Source organism: Halichoerus grypus, chromosome 2, assembly GCF_964656455.1.
Source record: "Halichoerus grypus chromosome 2, mHalGry1.hap1.1, whole genome shotgun sequence".
Taxonomy (NCBI): Eukaryota; Metazoa; Chordata; class Mammalia; order Carnivora; family Phocidae; genus Halichoerus; species Halichoerus grypus.
The window spans coordinates 166,654,867-166,671,397 of NC_135713.1; the positions used below are offsets into that span (position 1 = coordinate 166,654,867).

Consider the following 16,531-nt stretch of genomic DNA (forward strand, 5'->3'; position numbering starts at 1 on the left):
CATTCTGAACAGAAGGAATAGGTTAAGCTAAATGACAAAGGATAAAGAAAAATGCTTGGTAAGTCTTAATATAAAAAAATTCACCTATTTTATGCTACTACAGGACAGTGCATACCATGAAGAGAATCTAGAAAAGGCGAAGGTTTTTACTCTATCTGTAAAGTTTTTACATTATTTAAGAAAATCATACAGAATTCTCATTATATTTTTGCTAATACTTTTTTTCCTAAATAATTAAATGAAACCTACCTTCCAGTAAATCTGAAGCAGATCCTAAACAATATTCCATTACCAGCTACATGGGAAGAAAAATTATAAAGGCATTAAATTAGTAAAAAGATTCTATTTGAGATAAAATAAGTTCACCAAGGAGATCAAGAAGATAGTTTGAAGTAAAATAAATCTAGTCATCATTTACCTTAAAAAATGTTTATGTATTTAGCAATTTCTTAAATGATAAAGTTAAGCCAATGATACATTAATCTTTTATACTGACATGTAATCACTTGTACAAGATGTATATTTCATCTATAATTACTAACTAAAACTATAAAAGAATATAGTTACATTGTTATAACTGTTAGCAAGTGGAAAACTGTACTCTGGATCTATATGTACAAAGGTTAGGTTATAGTTTAAATGCTTCCTTAAAGCAAACACAGAGCATCTCCTGTGTGCCAGATATTTTATATATATAAACTAATTTAATCCTTATAACCACCTTATAAGGTAGACCCTATTATTACCCTTGGGGATCATTTCTGTTAAAAGAAAATTTATTTTTTTTTTTTTAAGATTTTATTTATTTGAGAGAGAGAGAGACAGAGTGACCAGAGAGAGAGCACAAGTGGGAAGGAGAGGGAGAAGCAGGTTCCGCACTGAGCAGGGAGTCAGATGCAGAGCACAATCCTAGGACCCTGGAATCATGACCTGAGGGGAAGGCAGACGCTTAACTGCTGAGCCATCCAGGCACCCAGAAAATTTACTCTTTAAAGATACATTTATTATGCCTATACCACTGTTGGAATACTACCTGTCACCTCAATGGTAAAAAGAAAGACTTAATCTCCATTTCTTGTAATAAAGTGTCTCAGTTCTCTACCATTAGTATTATTCGGCCAAGGAATCAGTTCATATTTCACCAAAATTCACCAACACTTTACCAAAATCTTTGTAGATTACAATATATTTATGTCAAAAAGATATGCTAATTTTTATCCTCAAATAATAGGATTATTGTACAATGCTTGATAAACCATTTTAAAATGGTGATACTAAAAAATGTCAGAGAACATTTTACCACGCACATAAAGGTCAGCCAAATCTCTGCATAAACTTGCAAAAGTTTTATTATCTCTTATTGCCAAGGAGTTCCAAGAAAAGCTGCTCTTCCTCTCTCAGTATGAACTTACATTTCAAGGTGTTTTTGCATGGCTTTCCACAACCACTTTGAGACATTCTTGAATTAATTAATTATAAACCAATACCAACTAAATTATACCAAGGAGAGGGCAAACACCTACCCATGCTGTGTGCTCACGTAAATAGCAGCCTTTGTATTCTATACTGTTGGGATGTTTTATTCTTTGTAGAAACTTGACTTCCTTAATAATATCCTGCCATTTCTGTGGGGGAAAAAAGGAATAAAGGAAAGAAATATGAACAGTTGCTTTTCCTTAGAAAGTTACATAAGAAAAAAGTAATTACTAGCTTAAGCAGGGTTAATGAGAACATACAACTTTGCTTTATTTGTAATATTTAAATAGCAAACTAATAAATTTGAAAGAAATGACATTTGTATAGGTTAAACTCAATTCATAATTTATAGTTATTTTATTCAAGGTAGAACAAATTTTACTTTGATAAAATTTATCATCAATGAATCTCATTAAATTTTACAATCACACACCAAGCATGTTGATGAAAAGTACATACTATATTTCGTGATTTTTCTTCATCAGTTCAACTTCCCCTTTTTTTTTTGTTTTTAGATTTTACTTACTTATTTGAGAGGAAGACAGAGAGAGAGAGAGAGAGCAAGAGCAGGGGGAAGGAGAAGCACACTCCTCGCTGAGCAGGAAACCTGACATGGGGCTCAATCCCAGGATGCTGGGATCACGACCTGAGCCAAAGGCAGATGGTTAACTGACTGAGCCACCCAAGCACCCTCTTTTTTTTTTAAAGATTTTACTCAAAATGGATGAAAGATCTAAACATGAGACAGGAATCCATCAAAATTCTAGAAGAAAACACAGGCAGCAACCTCTCTGACCTTGGCCGTAGCAACTTCTTGCTAGACATGTCTCCAAAATCATGGGGAAACAAAGGCAAAAATGAACTATTGGGACTTCATCAAGATAAAAAGCTTTTGGACAGCAATGGAAACGGTCAACAAAACCAAAAGACAACCTACAGAATGGGAGAAGATATTTGCAAATGACATATCAGATTAAGAGCTAGTATCCAAAATCTATAAAGAACTTATCAAACTCAACACCCAAAGAACAAAGAATCCAATCAAGAAATGGGCAGAAGACATGAACAGATATTTCTCCAAAGAAGACATCCAAATGGCCAACAGACACATGAAAAAGTGCTCAACATCGCTTGGCATCAGGGAAATCCAAATCAAAACCTCAATGAGATACCACCTCACACCAGTCAGAATGGCTAAAATTAACAACTCAGGAAACGACAGATGTTGGCGAGGATGTGGAGAAAGGGGAACCCTCCTACACTGTTGGTGGGAATGCAAGCTGGTGCAGCCACTCTGGAAAACAGTATGGAGGTTCCTCAAGAAGTTGAAAATAGAGCTACCCTAGGACCCAGCAATTGCCATTACTGGGTATTTACCCCAAAGATACAAATGTAGTGATCCAAAGGGGCGCCTGTACCCCAATGTTTATAGCAGCAATGTCCACAATAGCCAAACTACGGAAAGAGCCCAGATGTCCATCGACAGATGGTTAAAGATGTGGTATGTGTGTGTACACACACAGACACACAGACACACACACACACAGAGAGACACACACACAGGAATATTACGCAGCCATCAAAAAATTGAAATCTTGCCATTCGCAATGACATGCATAGAACTAGAGGGTACTATGTTAAGCGAAATAAGTCAATCAGAGAAAGACAATTATCATATGATCTCACTGATATGTGGAATTTATGAAACAAAACAGAGGATCACAGGGGAAGAGAGGAAAAAATAAAACAAGATGAAAACCAGAGAGGGAGACAAACCAGAAGAGACTCTTAATCACAGGAAACAAACTGAATGTTGCTGGAGGGGGTGGGGGTGGAGGGATGGGGTAACTGGGTGATGGACATTAAGGAGGGCATGTGATGTAACGAGCACTGGGTATTATATAAGCCTAATGAATCACAGGCCTGTACCTCTGAAACCAATAGTACATTATATGTATGTAAATTTATATAATTGAATTTAAATAAAAGAATGTTTAAAAAAATAACGACTTTACTTATTTATTTGAGATACAGAGGGGGGAGAGATTGAGTGGGAGGGAGGGGCAGAGGGAGAGGGAGAAGCAGGCTCCCCGCTGAGCAGTAAGCCCAACTCTAGGCTCAACCCCAGACCCCGAGATCATGAGCTGAGATGAAGACAAGACACTTAACCGACTGAGCCACCCAGGCGCCCCATCAACTTTCCTGTTATTTGCAGCTTTATTAACATGTAATTTACAGGGGCGCCTGGGTGGCTCAGTTGTTAAGCGTCTGTCTTCGGCTCAGGTCCTGATCCCAGGGTCTGGGATCAAGCCCCACGTTGGGCTCCCTGCTCCGCGGGAAGCCTGCTTCTCCCTCTCCCACTCCCCCTGCTTGTGTTCCCTCTCTCGCTGTCTCTGTCAAATAAATAAACAAAATCTTTAAAAACAAACAAAAACAAAAAACAAAAAAACCCCATGAATTTACATGCCATATAGGTCACCTATTGTGTTCTTGGCTTATACATTCTACCAAATATTAAGGTTATGTTTGTTTTTTAAACTCAAATGATTACTCTGAGATTTAAATTCCTAAATGCATACTTTCTAAATGCTAGTAAATAACTGTTACTATATAGGAAAGGTCACAGAAAAAAACAAGCAGTATGAAAATATTTTCTTACACATTTTACTAAGAGCCTTCTTCATTGACAGCTTTGAGGAAATACAGATAAATCTTTGGCCATAAGCTACTCCATGACAGCCTTACTTATGTCATATCCATAGTCACTCTTAAGCAACCAGGGAGGGGCGCCTGGGTGGCTCAGTAGGTTAAGTGTCCTGGGATCAAGCCCCACATCAGGCTCCCTGCTTAGCAGGGGACTCTGCCTCTCCCTGTCCCCCTGCTAATGCTCGCTCTCTCTCTCTCTTCCAAATAAATAAAATCTTAAAAAAAGAAAGCATCCAGGGAACTCTAAAAATACAGATCCATCAGTCCATACTCAAAGATTCTAGAGGCTTAGTAGATGTGGGGTGGAAATCAGGAATCTGCTTTTTGTTCTTGTTTGAGTTTTTTCAAGGTTTTCTACTAACTTGGGCCATATTTCTTTCTAAAGGCAGGGAAACTACTAGCGTTAATAGAAAACTTTGAGAAATGTTTTGTACTAAAATTTAAGATCATGTATCTCATTTTATTTCACAAGTCTTCAACAAAAGACAGCAAAATATGTTTACAGTGTTTTTATAAAAAATGTGTACAATATAAGACGCTACATTATGAAAACATTTCATGGGCTTTAAATTTCAAATTTGAATGCTCTGGGACGCAACTGAGAACAAAGCAAAAGCCTGTATTCTTCAAGGTAAAAAAGACTTTCATGAAGGACACTAATAATTGGATGTGAAAAGATGATACACTAAATGAAACTTTGTTTTAGGTGTAACTAATCAAACAGACTCCAACACAGTACCAGTCTGCCTGTGAAAGCTAGTTCTACAGTTGTGCTATAGAATGGCAAATAAAATCAGAGTTAACTTGTAAGAAATGGAGTTTTTTAGGAGTTTTAGGAATTTTTAGAAAAATTTTTAGGTATCAAAATGATGGAAGAGTGATATAATCCTAATAGTGTTACCATACCCACAAGATGATCTTCACAAAAATAAGATTTACCATAAAACAGAAACTTCAAAAAAGTAGAAAACCAAAATCTTTAAAAAGTAAAGACTAACCAGCAATTCCACCTCTAGCCATATACCTGAAATTATTGAAAGCAGAGATTCAAAGAAATATTTACACAGCCAGTTCACAGCAGCACAATAACCAAGTGGTGGAAGCAACGTTAAGTGTCCACCAACAAATGGATGGATAAACAAAATGTGGTGGTTTGTACACACACACACACACACACACACACACACTCTGTCTCTCTCTCTCTCTATTTAGCCTCAAAAAGGAAGGAAATTCTGACACATACCATAACATGGATGAACTTTGAGGATATTATGCTAAGTGAAATAAGCCAGTCACAAAAGGTCAAATACTGCATGATTTCACTTACATGAGACACCTAAAGTAGTCAAATTCATAGAGAAAGAAATGAGAATGGTGATTTCCAGGGGTGGAGGATGGAGAGAATGGAGAATTATTGTTTAATGGGTATAGAATTTCAGTTCTGCAAGATGAAAAGAGTTCTGGAGAAGAATGGTGGTGATGACTGCATGACAAAGTGAATGTCTTCAATGCCACTGAACTGTACATTTAAAAATAGTTAAGATGGTAAATTTTGTTGTATTTTACCACAATTAAAATAATTAATTTTAAAATTAAAGCCTAAAGATCCTAGATTTAGAAAGTAGAATACATGTTATAAAATAAATGTATACGATTAAATAGAATAACTACCTGAAGAGAACTAACCAGAATATTAGCAAACTAAAGTAGTATCAATGTAGTATCAATAATTTTTTTGTTTTTCAAATTATTACACACTGCTTATTTTTCAGACTAGATATAACTGACTGTTGATTATTAAAGTTTGTTTAAAACAAGCCTTAAACAATTTCTAAACCATTAAGAAACTATACACAATATAATTTATTGTCAAATATATCTTATTCTAGTTTACTTTTTTAAAAACTGGTGATTCCTCTATGATACAGATAAAGTAATATATTAAACCACAGTTTTAAAAAGCTCACTTCAGCAGCACATATACTAAAAAATTAAAAGCAAGGGGCACAAGTTGGGAGGCCATTAATGTTGTTTATGGCTTTAGGTACAACTTTAATAGGTATATTTAGTTTCTGAAAGAAAATTCACTGAGATATACCCTTAATATTTGTATACTTTTATGTATGTATACTTTTTGAAAGAATTCCCATCTACCCCCATTAAAAACAGCATGTCTTTCTTTAATATGCCAATAAGAATGTATACATTTCACCTACCTCAGTAGACTGCTTTCCACTGTAAGACATTTTCTTGATAGCCACCACTTCATTGGTGCGTACATCTCGTGCCTAAAAAAACGAAGGACCATCGTAAAAATGAATAGATTAAATCTGTGCAATTATCTTTCTGAGAATTAAAGCATTTATAAGCTATCATATCAAAAAGGACATCAAAAGTGCTATTAAAGCACATTTAAAAAATAATAATAAATATATAATGAAACTTATCAAATTATCCAGGAGCTCATACACTGGAGAGAAAAATAAAGGTTTATCTTTCAGTGATTTAGTTGAGAGAAAAAAATACAGAAATCTTAATAGTACTATAAACAGAGACAAAACAAGACTAGTATATATAAATAAGTCTATGCTAATAAATTTTGAAATCTCAATGAAATGGACAATTTTCTAGTCAAAATTACTAAAACTGATCTAAAGAAAAAATGTGAGGAAAACAACAGTGGCATATTGAAAAGAATACCAATTATCTTTAAAATAGTCGTAAGTGGAAAATAATTTTATCAGGGTAACTTTCCAGGATATAAGTGGTAACAAAAAGTTATCCCATTAATTTTACGAAGGCAGTATAACCCAGAAGCTAAAACCTCACAAACAGTAAAAATAGTACCAATTTCATTTGAAAATACAGACAAAAGAATTCGAAATACAATTCAAGTATTACAAAAGGCATTAAAATAAATATTCATTTGGATAAAATACGTATCACAGAAATGCAAAAGATTTAGATACTAGGAAAACATGTACCACATTTTAAAAAATATTTGAGAGGGGGACAGAGAGAGAGAGAGAGAGAGAAAGAGAAAGCTCACGTGCTGAGCTGGGGGAGGGGCAGAAGGAGAGGGAGAAGCAGATTCCCTGGTGAGCAGGAAGCCCAACAGGGCTGGACCCCAGGACCACGATGATGCTTGATAGACTGAGCCACCCAGGTGCCGCTCATTTACCACGTTTTTATTAAAAGTCAAAGGGGAAAAAAGTATATATATCAGTGCTCAATAAATGCTGAAAATGCAGGAAGGGCCCAATGCTAAATGTACTCAATCGCAGGGAACGTCAAACTCCTAGAAAACCTAAATTAGAAAGGTAATTTCTCAACGTGACAAATCATGTCTATTGTAAACAACTGCTAATCAGAATTAATACTGTACAATGATACCATAATTATTTACCACTCTTGTGGAAATTCTGAAAACAAAGTGATAAAAACATAACAGAAATACGATCATTAACTCTTTGGAAGGGGCACCCGGGTGGCACAGTTGGCTGAGCATCCCACTCTTGGTTTTGGGTCAGGTCATGATCTCAGACTCCACATTCAGCAGGGAGTCTGCTTGGGATTCTCTCTCTCCCTCTCCCCACTGCTCTCTCTCTCTCTCTGTGTCTCTAAAATAAGTAAATATATCTTTAAAAAAACCCAAAAAACTCTTTGGAAAAGAAGAGCCAAACTCTTTACTATACATCCACACATGCATGCACCCACACACGCACATGAGAATAGCTGTGAATACTTAAAATGAGTTACTCTTGATTTTGGCTCAGGTCACGATCTCAGGGTAATAAGATCAAGCCAAACTGTGTTGGGTTCCGTGCTGGGCACGAAGCCTCCTTGGGATTCTCTCTCTCTCTCTGCCCCTCCATGCCACCTCCCCCAAAGCTCGCTCTCTCAAAACTTTTTTAAAAAGACACCATGTCTGGAAACAACTGACATTTCAATTTCAATTAGTATTAGATTGGTTAATGGAAACTTGCACCACTTGTTGTAATGGGTAAAGTGGATCTAGCCACATAAGTCCTGCTTGAGTATTTTTCAATAAATTTATTTTTACAAAATGTTCTCTGCTTATCTGTGAGCTCCTTGATTTTAATCAACAGGTGTTAACAGCAATATTCTTTTCTTTTAGAAGAGCTTTATTGAGATAATATACATTCCATTCAATTCACATTTGAATGTGTACAATTTAATGGCTTTTAGTACAAAGATATATGCAACCATCACTACAATTTTAGAACTTCCATCACCTCAAAAAGAAAACTCCAAATTGTTCATTTAAAAAATGGTTAAAATGATAAATTTTATGTGTATTTTACACTAAAATCTTTTCTCTATTAAAAAATAAACAAACCCCATACCTTTTAGCAATCGCCCTCTTATTCCTTTTCCCCACCACTTCAGCCCTAAGGAACAACTTATCTCTCTGTCCCTCTAAGATTTGCCCATTCTGGACACTTCATGTAAATGGAACCATATAACACGTGGTCTTTTGTATTTGCTTCTTTCATTTAGCATAATGTTTTTAAGATTCATGACTCATGATGTTAAGCATCTTTTCTTGTGCTTCCTGGCCATTTGTACATCTTCTTTGGAGAAATGTCAATTCAGATCCTTTGCCCATTTTTAAATTGTCTTTTCATTATTGAGTTGTAAGAGTTCTTTATTCTAGACAAATCCATTATCAGATATGCGATTTAAAAATATTTTCTCCTATAGGTTGTCTTACAATGTTTTGAAACACAAGTTTTTTTTTTATTTGAACTTCATCTATTTTTTTCTTTTGTTGTTCATGTTTTTGGTGTCATATCTAAGGATCCTTTGCCAAAACCAAGGTTATGCAGATTTATCCCTAGTTTTCTTCTAAAAGTTTTACAGATTTAACAGTTACATTTAGATCTTTGATCCATTTTGAATTTTTATATATGGTAACAGGTAAGGGTCCAATTTTATTGTTTTGCATTAAACAGATGCATTTTAAAAAAAAAGATTTATTTATTTGAGAGAGAGAGCATGCAAGCATGGCGTGGGGGAGAGCAGAGGGACAAAGGGAGAAGGAGAGAGAATCCCAAGCAGACTCCCTGCTGAGCACAGAGCCCCATGAGGGGCTTGACTTCACAACCCTGAGATGATGACCTGAGCCCAAATAGTCAGGCATTTAACCAACACAGCCGCCCAGGAGCCCCCAGATGTAGTTCTTTTGTTTTTAATGATTTTCTTTTTCTTTCTTTCTTTCTTTCTCTTTTTCTCCCTTTCTAAGATTTATTTTGAGAGAGAGAGAGAGCATGAGCGGAGGGGAGAGGGGCGGAGGGAGAGGAAGAGAGGGAATCCCAAGGAGACTCCCTGCTTGAGGGTAAAGCCCCACACGGAGCTGAATCCTACAACCCCAAGATCATGACCTGAGCTGAAACCAAGAGTTGGCCGCCTAACCAACTGAGCCACCCAGGTGCACCACCAGATGAACTTTTAAGTAGCCTAAGACAAAGCCTGATTTAAAAGTGGGTATATTGGGGCGCCTGGGTGGCTCAGTCGTTAAGTGTCTGCCTTCAGATCAGGTCATGATCCCGGAGTCCTGGGATCGAGCCCCGCATCGGGCTCCCTGCTCGGCGGGAAGCCTGCTTCTCCCTCTCTCACTCCCCCTGCTTGTGTTCCTTCTCTCACTGTGTCTCTATCAAATAAATAAAATCTTTAAAAAAAAAAAAAAAAGTGGGTATATTGGAGGTGCCTAGTATAGGCCCTTGGATTCTCCCCCACCTTTATCTCTCTCTCTCTAAAAATAAATAATAAAATAATGCTAAATGCAATTTTCTGGATTAGATTCTAGAATAGAAAAGAGACAGTAGAAAAACTGGAAAAATCTGAGTATGTAAGTTTAGAGTATCATTTGATCAATGCTGATTTCTTAGTTTTGATAAATGTAATGTTGATAAATATAATGTTGACAAAACCATGCTACATAGTTATGTAACATGTTAAAATTAGGGGAACTAGGTGAAAATTATAGAGGAAAACTCTTTACTATTATTATAAAATCTCCTGTAATGTTATTTTTTTAAAAAGATTTTATTTAATTATTTGACAAAGAGAGAGAGCACAAGCAGGGGAAACCCGATGTGGGGCTCGATCCCAGGACCCTGGGATCATAACCTGAGCCAAAGGCAGACGCTTAACCAACTGAGCCATCCAGGTACCCCTAACATACTATTTTAAAATAACATTACTGCTCAGCGGGAAGCCTGCTTTTCTCTTTCCCCCTGCCTGTCGCTCCCCCTGCTTGTGCTCTCTCTCTCTTTCCCCCTCTCTGTCAAATAAGTAAATAAAATCTTAAAAAAAAAATAGTAAGTTAAATTAGAAAATTATTATAATTTATTAAAACCCAAACTTATTAGTAATGTTACATTAAAATTAAATGACAAAATTAAAATGAGATACCTCTGCGGATTACATCTAAAAAGAATAAATAAAAATATATAATGCCTACATACATGTTTTTCCCTCCCTTCAGGATCACATGTTGTACTTCGTTATCATGTCTTGTTAGTCTCCTCTAATCTAGAACAATTCCTTAACCTTTGTCTTTCATGACACTGGCATTTTTGAAGAATATACAGTGGTATTTTATAGAATGTTACTAAATTTGTGCTTGTCTGGCATTTCTTCAAGATTAGATTCTGGTTATACATCCTTGGCCAAAATACTACAAGAGTGATATTGTCCTTTTCAGGGTATCATATCTGTAGGTATACAATCTCCTCCTTGATGTTACTAATTTTCATCACCTACTCAAGGCATTGCCTGTTCTTTCCCAATGTATATAGTTATAGTTACTATTTCCTACCCTAATGTATATAGTTATACTTACTGTTTCCTACTTTATATCTAACAAGTAATCTGTGAAGAGATACTTTTAAACCATGGCAACATCCTGCTCATCAAACTTTCCCTCTAGATTTAGCAACCACTGAAATGTTCTAGGCCCAATCTTCACTATGATGATTACAAAATGCTGGGTTTTGTTTTTTTTTTTTCAACTCTACCATTCCCTTCTCATTTAACAGTCAGCATTCTTTTTTTTTTTTTTTTTTTTTAAAGATTTTATTTGACAGAGAGAGAGAGAGTGCACAAGCAGTGGGAGCGGCAGGCAGGCAGAGGGAGAGGGAGAAGCAGGCTCTCTGCTGAGCAAGGAGCCCGATGCGGGGCTCGATCCCAGGATCCCGGGATCATGACCCGAGCCGAAGGCAGCTGCTTAACCGACTGAGCCACCCAGGCACCCCATAACAGCCAGCATTCTGAGGAAAAGCCCTCCCTTTTTATCCATCCATTCATCCATCATCTGTCATGGAAATAATGGATTCCTATTTTACTCAAAAGGCTATATAATCCATTACCATTTTTATACTGATGCTTATATTACAGGATTTGGCCAGTGAGAGCCCCCTCAATCTGGCTCTAGTGTCCTTTTGACAGGCCCCGACTTTTTTTTCTTTTTCTTTCTTTTTTTTTAAATTTTTTTATTTTTTCTCTAAAGCACTTTTTAACTTTCTGGCACAAGATGTTCTAAGGCTTATCTTTTAATGTTCCCTGTCCCTGAAATACAATGAGCCATTACTCCAAGGAGCTCTTGTTCCCTTTAGTGAGGAATTCAAAATCTGTGTGCTCACTGATACTGAGATGTCATTACAGTGACAATCTTGTGGCAGACAGAGATAGGAGATATATGGGGGGGAGATATAACCTATCAAATCCCACAGGGTTCTTCCTTAATTTCCCTGAATCCATATTTCTCTTCTCTCATAGTCAGGATCCTAACTCTAAATAACATCAGTATCATTCATTGCTCAATCCTTTAACACATAGTTTCAGAACTGTCACACCCATACCAATATGAACCAAATGTATTAAGAGTTGAAGACTTGTCTGCAGTTTCCTTCTCCCAAACTGAGGGTATACAGTTAAAATATTACATATAAAAGTTACTTGTATTAGATCTATTCTTTCCTCCAATGTGGTTATATCTGAAATACAGCTGGAGTCATTGTTCCTGTTTGCCTTTGATATGCACCCCATATATACTGATTAAATTTTAATTTTTAAATATATAAAATATTAATTCAAGGTAAATTCAAACAAGTGTCATTCCATCCTCTATCTCTTCCATTCCATTCCCCACCACCACCACCATCATTCTATATCTAGATTTGTTGATTGTATAGGGGCATAATTTATCTCATTTCATCAAACTATACATTTAGTATCTGTATATTTACTGTACATAAATTGCATTCAATAAAATCAGTCAATTTAAAAAATACTACCACCACAATGAATGGGCTATATGTCAGGATTTTCTCAGTGTGGTTCTTTTTTCTTTTAAGATTTTTATTTATTTATTTGAGAGAGAGACAGGGAGAGCATGAGCGGGGGGAGGGGGAGAGGGAGAGAAACAAGTAGATTCCAGTGCGGAGCCCGAAGCGGGGCTCGATCCCAGGACCTTGAGATCATGACCTGATGACCTGAGCTGAAGTCAGATGCTTAACTGACTGAGCCACCCAGGGGCACCCTAAGTGTGGTTCTTTTATTGGGCCCAATTCTAAGATTCTATGTGTATTTTCCCCCTCTTCTGTATTTCTCCACAGTAGTGTAAATGGAGAAGCGACAAACAAAAACTCAGACAAAACTGTAATACAAAAAAAAGGTTGCTTTTTTTTTTAAAAGATTTTATTTATTTGACAGAGAGAGACACAGCGAGAGAGGGATCACAAGCAGGGGGAGTGGGAGAGGGAGAAGCAGGCTTCCTGGCTGAGCAGGGAGCCCGATGCAGAACTCGATCCCAGGACCCTGGGATCACGACCAGAGCCGAAGGCAGACGCTTAGCGACTGAGCCACCCAGGTGCCCCAAAAAAAGGTTATTTTTGAAATGTTTTCTAGGTCCCTCTTCCCTCATTTTGTGTCCAATCTGGAAATTAAACAAATGTGAGCAACAACAACTGCACACATACAGCATGTGTACATAACAAGATTCTTCAAGGATATAAACCTAAATGTTAATAACAGCTGTCCTTGGGTAGTGAAATTATAGATGGAGTTTTTACTATATTCTTTTTGTATCCAATTTACAAATGGGATATAAACCAAAAGTTCAAATTGTTAAGAATTTGGAATATATTTCTTCTCTAGGGAAATAATATTTTAAATTGCGGTTTTATTCCAATGGTGCCCACTAAAAAACAAAACAAAACAAAAAACTAAATCCATAATACTGCCAAATTATTAAACATCTATAATTATATTTGTTGCTTGTGGGGGGGGAGCATTTTAAAAGGAAGAAGAAATAAAGAATGTGAGTGGAGTTTTCCCCTACAGATTATGAAAGGAATTCTTAGAGATGTTTTATGGCTTTAGAGTAATAGTTCATTGGCTCGCTTTTAAAATTACAATCTTTAAAATAATAAACATGTTTCTTTAACTACCAATTTTATGTCCTGGAGCCTTTTATTTATGAAGTATTTATTTCTCTAAAGGAAAAAAAGTCAAGAGACACTTCCCTTTTTTCTTTTTTGGAGAAAGTCTATTTCTGGTTACTAATAAGCTTTTTGTTGTTGTTGTTAACTTTGAAATAATTACAGACTTACGCAAGTGTTGCAAAAATAGTACAGTTACCATATACCCTTCACCCAGCTTCCTCTAATGTTAATATCTTGCTTAATGCAGTACCATTATCAAAACTAACAAATTAACATTGGTGAAATTATTAACTATTAACTAAACTGAGGCTTTATTTGAAGTTACCAATTTTTCCACTAATAACTTTTTTTCTGTTCCAGGATCCTACATTGCTTGGTTATCATGGTGCCTTAGTCTCTTCCAGCCTGTGACAGTTCCTCAACCTTTCTCTTTTAGGACTTCGACACTTCTGAAGAGCACTGGTTATTTTGGGGTTTTTTTTGTTTTTTTGTTTTTTTTTTAAAGATTTTATTTATTTATTTGAGAGAGACAATGAGATAGAGAAAGCATGAGAGGGGGGAGGGTCAGAGGGAGAAGCAGACTCCCTGCTGAGCAGGGAGCCTGATGCGGGACTCGATCCCAGGACTCCAGGATCATGACCTGAGCCAAAGGCAGTTGCTTAACCAACTGAGCCACCCAGGAGCCCCGAGCACTGGTTATTTTGTATAATGTTACCCAATTTGAGTTTATTTCCTCATGATTTAAGTTTAGCATTTCTAAAATAAGAACAACACAAGAGGCGCCTGGGTGGCTCAATCATTAAGCGTCTGCCTTCGGCTCAGATCATGATCCCGGGGTCCTGGGATCGGGCCCCGCATCGGGCTCCCTACTCTGCGGGAAGCATGCTTCTCCCTCTCCCACTCCCCCTGCTTGTGTTCCCTCTCTCACTGTCTCTCTCTGTCAAATACATAAATAAAATCTTTAAAAAAAAAAAGAACAACACAAAAATTTTGTGTCCTCAGTGTCATGTCAGAGAGAGGGTACATGATGTGGACACTGGTGCTATTAACCTTGATCACTCGGTTAAGGCAGTCTGACAAGTGTCTCCACTGATTTTCCCATTTCAATTAATAAACATCTTTGGAGCTATACTTGAGATTATGCATATATCCTCTTCCTCCTCAGACTTTAACCCACTGATTTTACCATCAGTGGATCTTGGTTGCAACAATTATTCCCTTAGTCATTCTACTTTTAATAAAAGGAATTTATATTCTTTTTCTATATATATATATATTTTTTTTCTTTATATATATATCCGTGGTGTGTGAAAGAAAATAAGTTCCTACTAATACCTTCACAATTCTAACCCAAAACCACAGCCTTCCCCCTTTCCTTATTTGTAACTTCTTTCTTGGACAGTAAGGAAACTAGTGTTCTCATTATCTACAATACATTTACTTACTTATTCAAATCTACTATATAGTTTCAGAATTGCCAAACCATATCCCTGTGAATAACAAAGTAACTAGACCTCCTTTTGTCTTTAGCCTTATTCAGCCAAAATACTGTTTTCAAAATCATCTGAGATTAGTTCTTTTCTCCCTTACCCACTTCTGTGTGTTTATGTTGTTCATTTATAATACATTTAGGTTCATTTGTTATAGTCCATTTGTATTTCATCATAGTTTGTGTGTGTGTGTGTATGTGTGTGTTTAATGAAAATTAATGAATCGGGGCACCTGGATGGCTCAGTCGGTTAAGCGTCTGCCTTCAGCTCAGGTCATAATCCCAGGGTCCTGGGATTGAGCCCTTCATCGGGCTCCATGCTCAGCAGGGAGTCTGCTTCTCCTTCTCCCTCTGCCCCTCCCCCCTGCTGTGCTCTTGCTCGCTCTGTCTCTCTCAAATGAATAAAAAAATCTGAAAAAAAATTTTTTTAAAAAAATAATGAACATTTAATAAACAGGTGGCATGTACACTGAAGTAGATTGCAATTTCTGGCAATTATGAATAAAACTACCATTAAACATTCATGTATAGTTTTTTGTGTGAACCTGAGTTTTCATTTCTCTTGGATTACTATTTAGGAGTGGGAATGCTGGCTCAATATGGTAATAGTACGTTTAACTTTATTTAAAAACTACCAAAACTACCAAAAAACTACCAAACTACCAAACCATTTTCCACAGTGACAAAACCATTTTACATTCCTACCAGCAATTAATGAGATTTCCAACTGCTCGACATACTCATCAGTACTTGGCACTGCCTGTTATTTCTTTCAGCTCATCTTTATTTCTGTCATTTAAGCATACAGTGGTATCTCATTGTGGTCTTAATTTGTATTTCCCTAAAAACTAACGATGTTGAGCATCTTTTTATATGTTTATTAGCCATCTGTATTTTGGGGGGATGTGTCGGTTTAGACCTTTTGCTCAATTTTTATTATTTTCTTACTGTTGAGCTGTGAGAGTTCTTCATTTTTCTAATTTATTTTTACTTTAGAGAGAGCACACGTGAGCAGTGGGAGGGGTAGAGGGAGAGGGCAAGAGAGAATCCTCAAGCAGACTCCCTGCTGCATTTGGAGCCCAGTGCAGGGCTTGATCCCAGGACCCTGAGATCATGACCTGAGTCAAAATCAAGAGCCAGATGTTCAACCAACTGAGCCACTGAGGTGCTTCAAGAGTTCTTTATATGTTCCGGATACAAATCCTCTGTCAGATATGTGACTTGAAAATATTTTCTGCCAGTCTGTGGCTTTCCTTTTCATCTCTTTACAGTATCTTTTAGAAAATGAAAGCTTTTTCATTTTGATACAGTTCAATTTAAAAATTTTGTCTTTTATGGATAATGCTTCTGCTGTTAAAGATTTTCTCCTATATTTTATTCTAGAAGCTTT

At 36.5% G+C, this 16,531-nt stretch overlaps 1 protein-coding gene across 2 annotated transcripts in view; it reads right to left on the bottom strand.

The window, feature by feature from the left end:
• TAOK1 (TAO kinase 1) overlaps positions 1-16,531 on the bottom strand; it is a 154,535-nt gene that overhangs the window by 61,611 nt on the left and 76,393 nt on the right. For both annotated transcript variants that reach the window (XM_078068109.1, XM_078068110.1), the window contains 3 exons: positions 6,399-6,470; positions 1,524-1,625; positions 250-295 (listed from right to left, as the gene is read on the bottom strand). In XM_078068109.1, the coding sequence (XP_077924235.1) occupies positions 250-295; positions 1,524-1,625; positions 6,399-6,470 (220 nt within the window). The remainder of the gene's footprint in view (positions 1-249; positions 296-1,523; positions 1,626-6,398; positions 6,471-16,531) is intronic.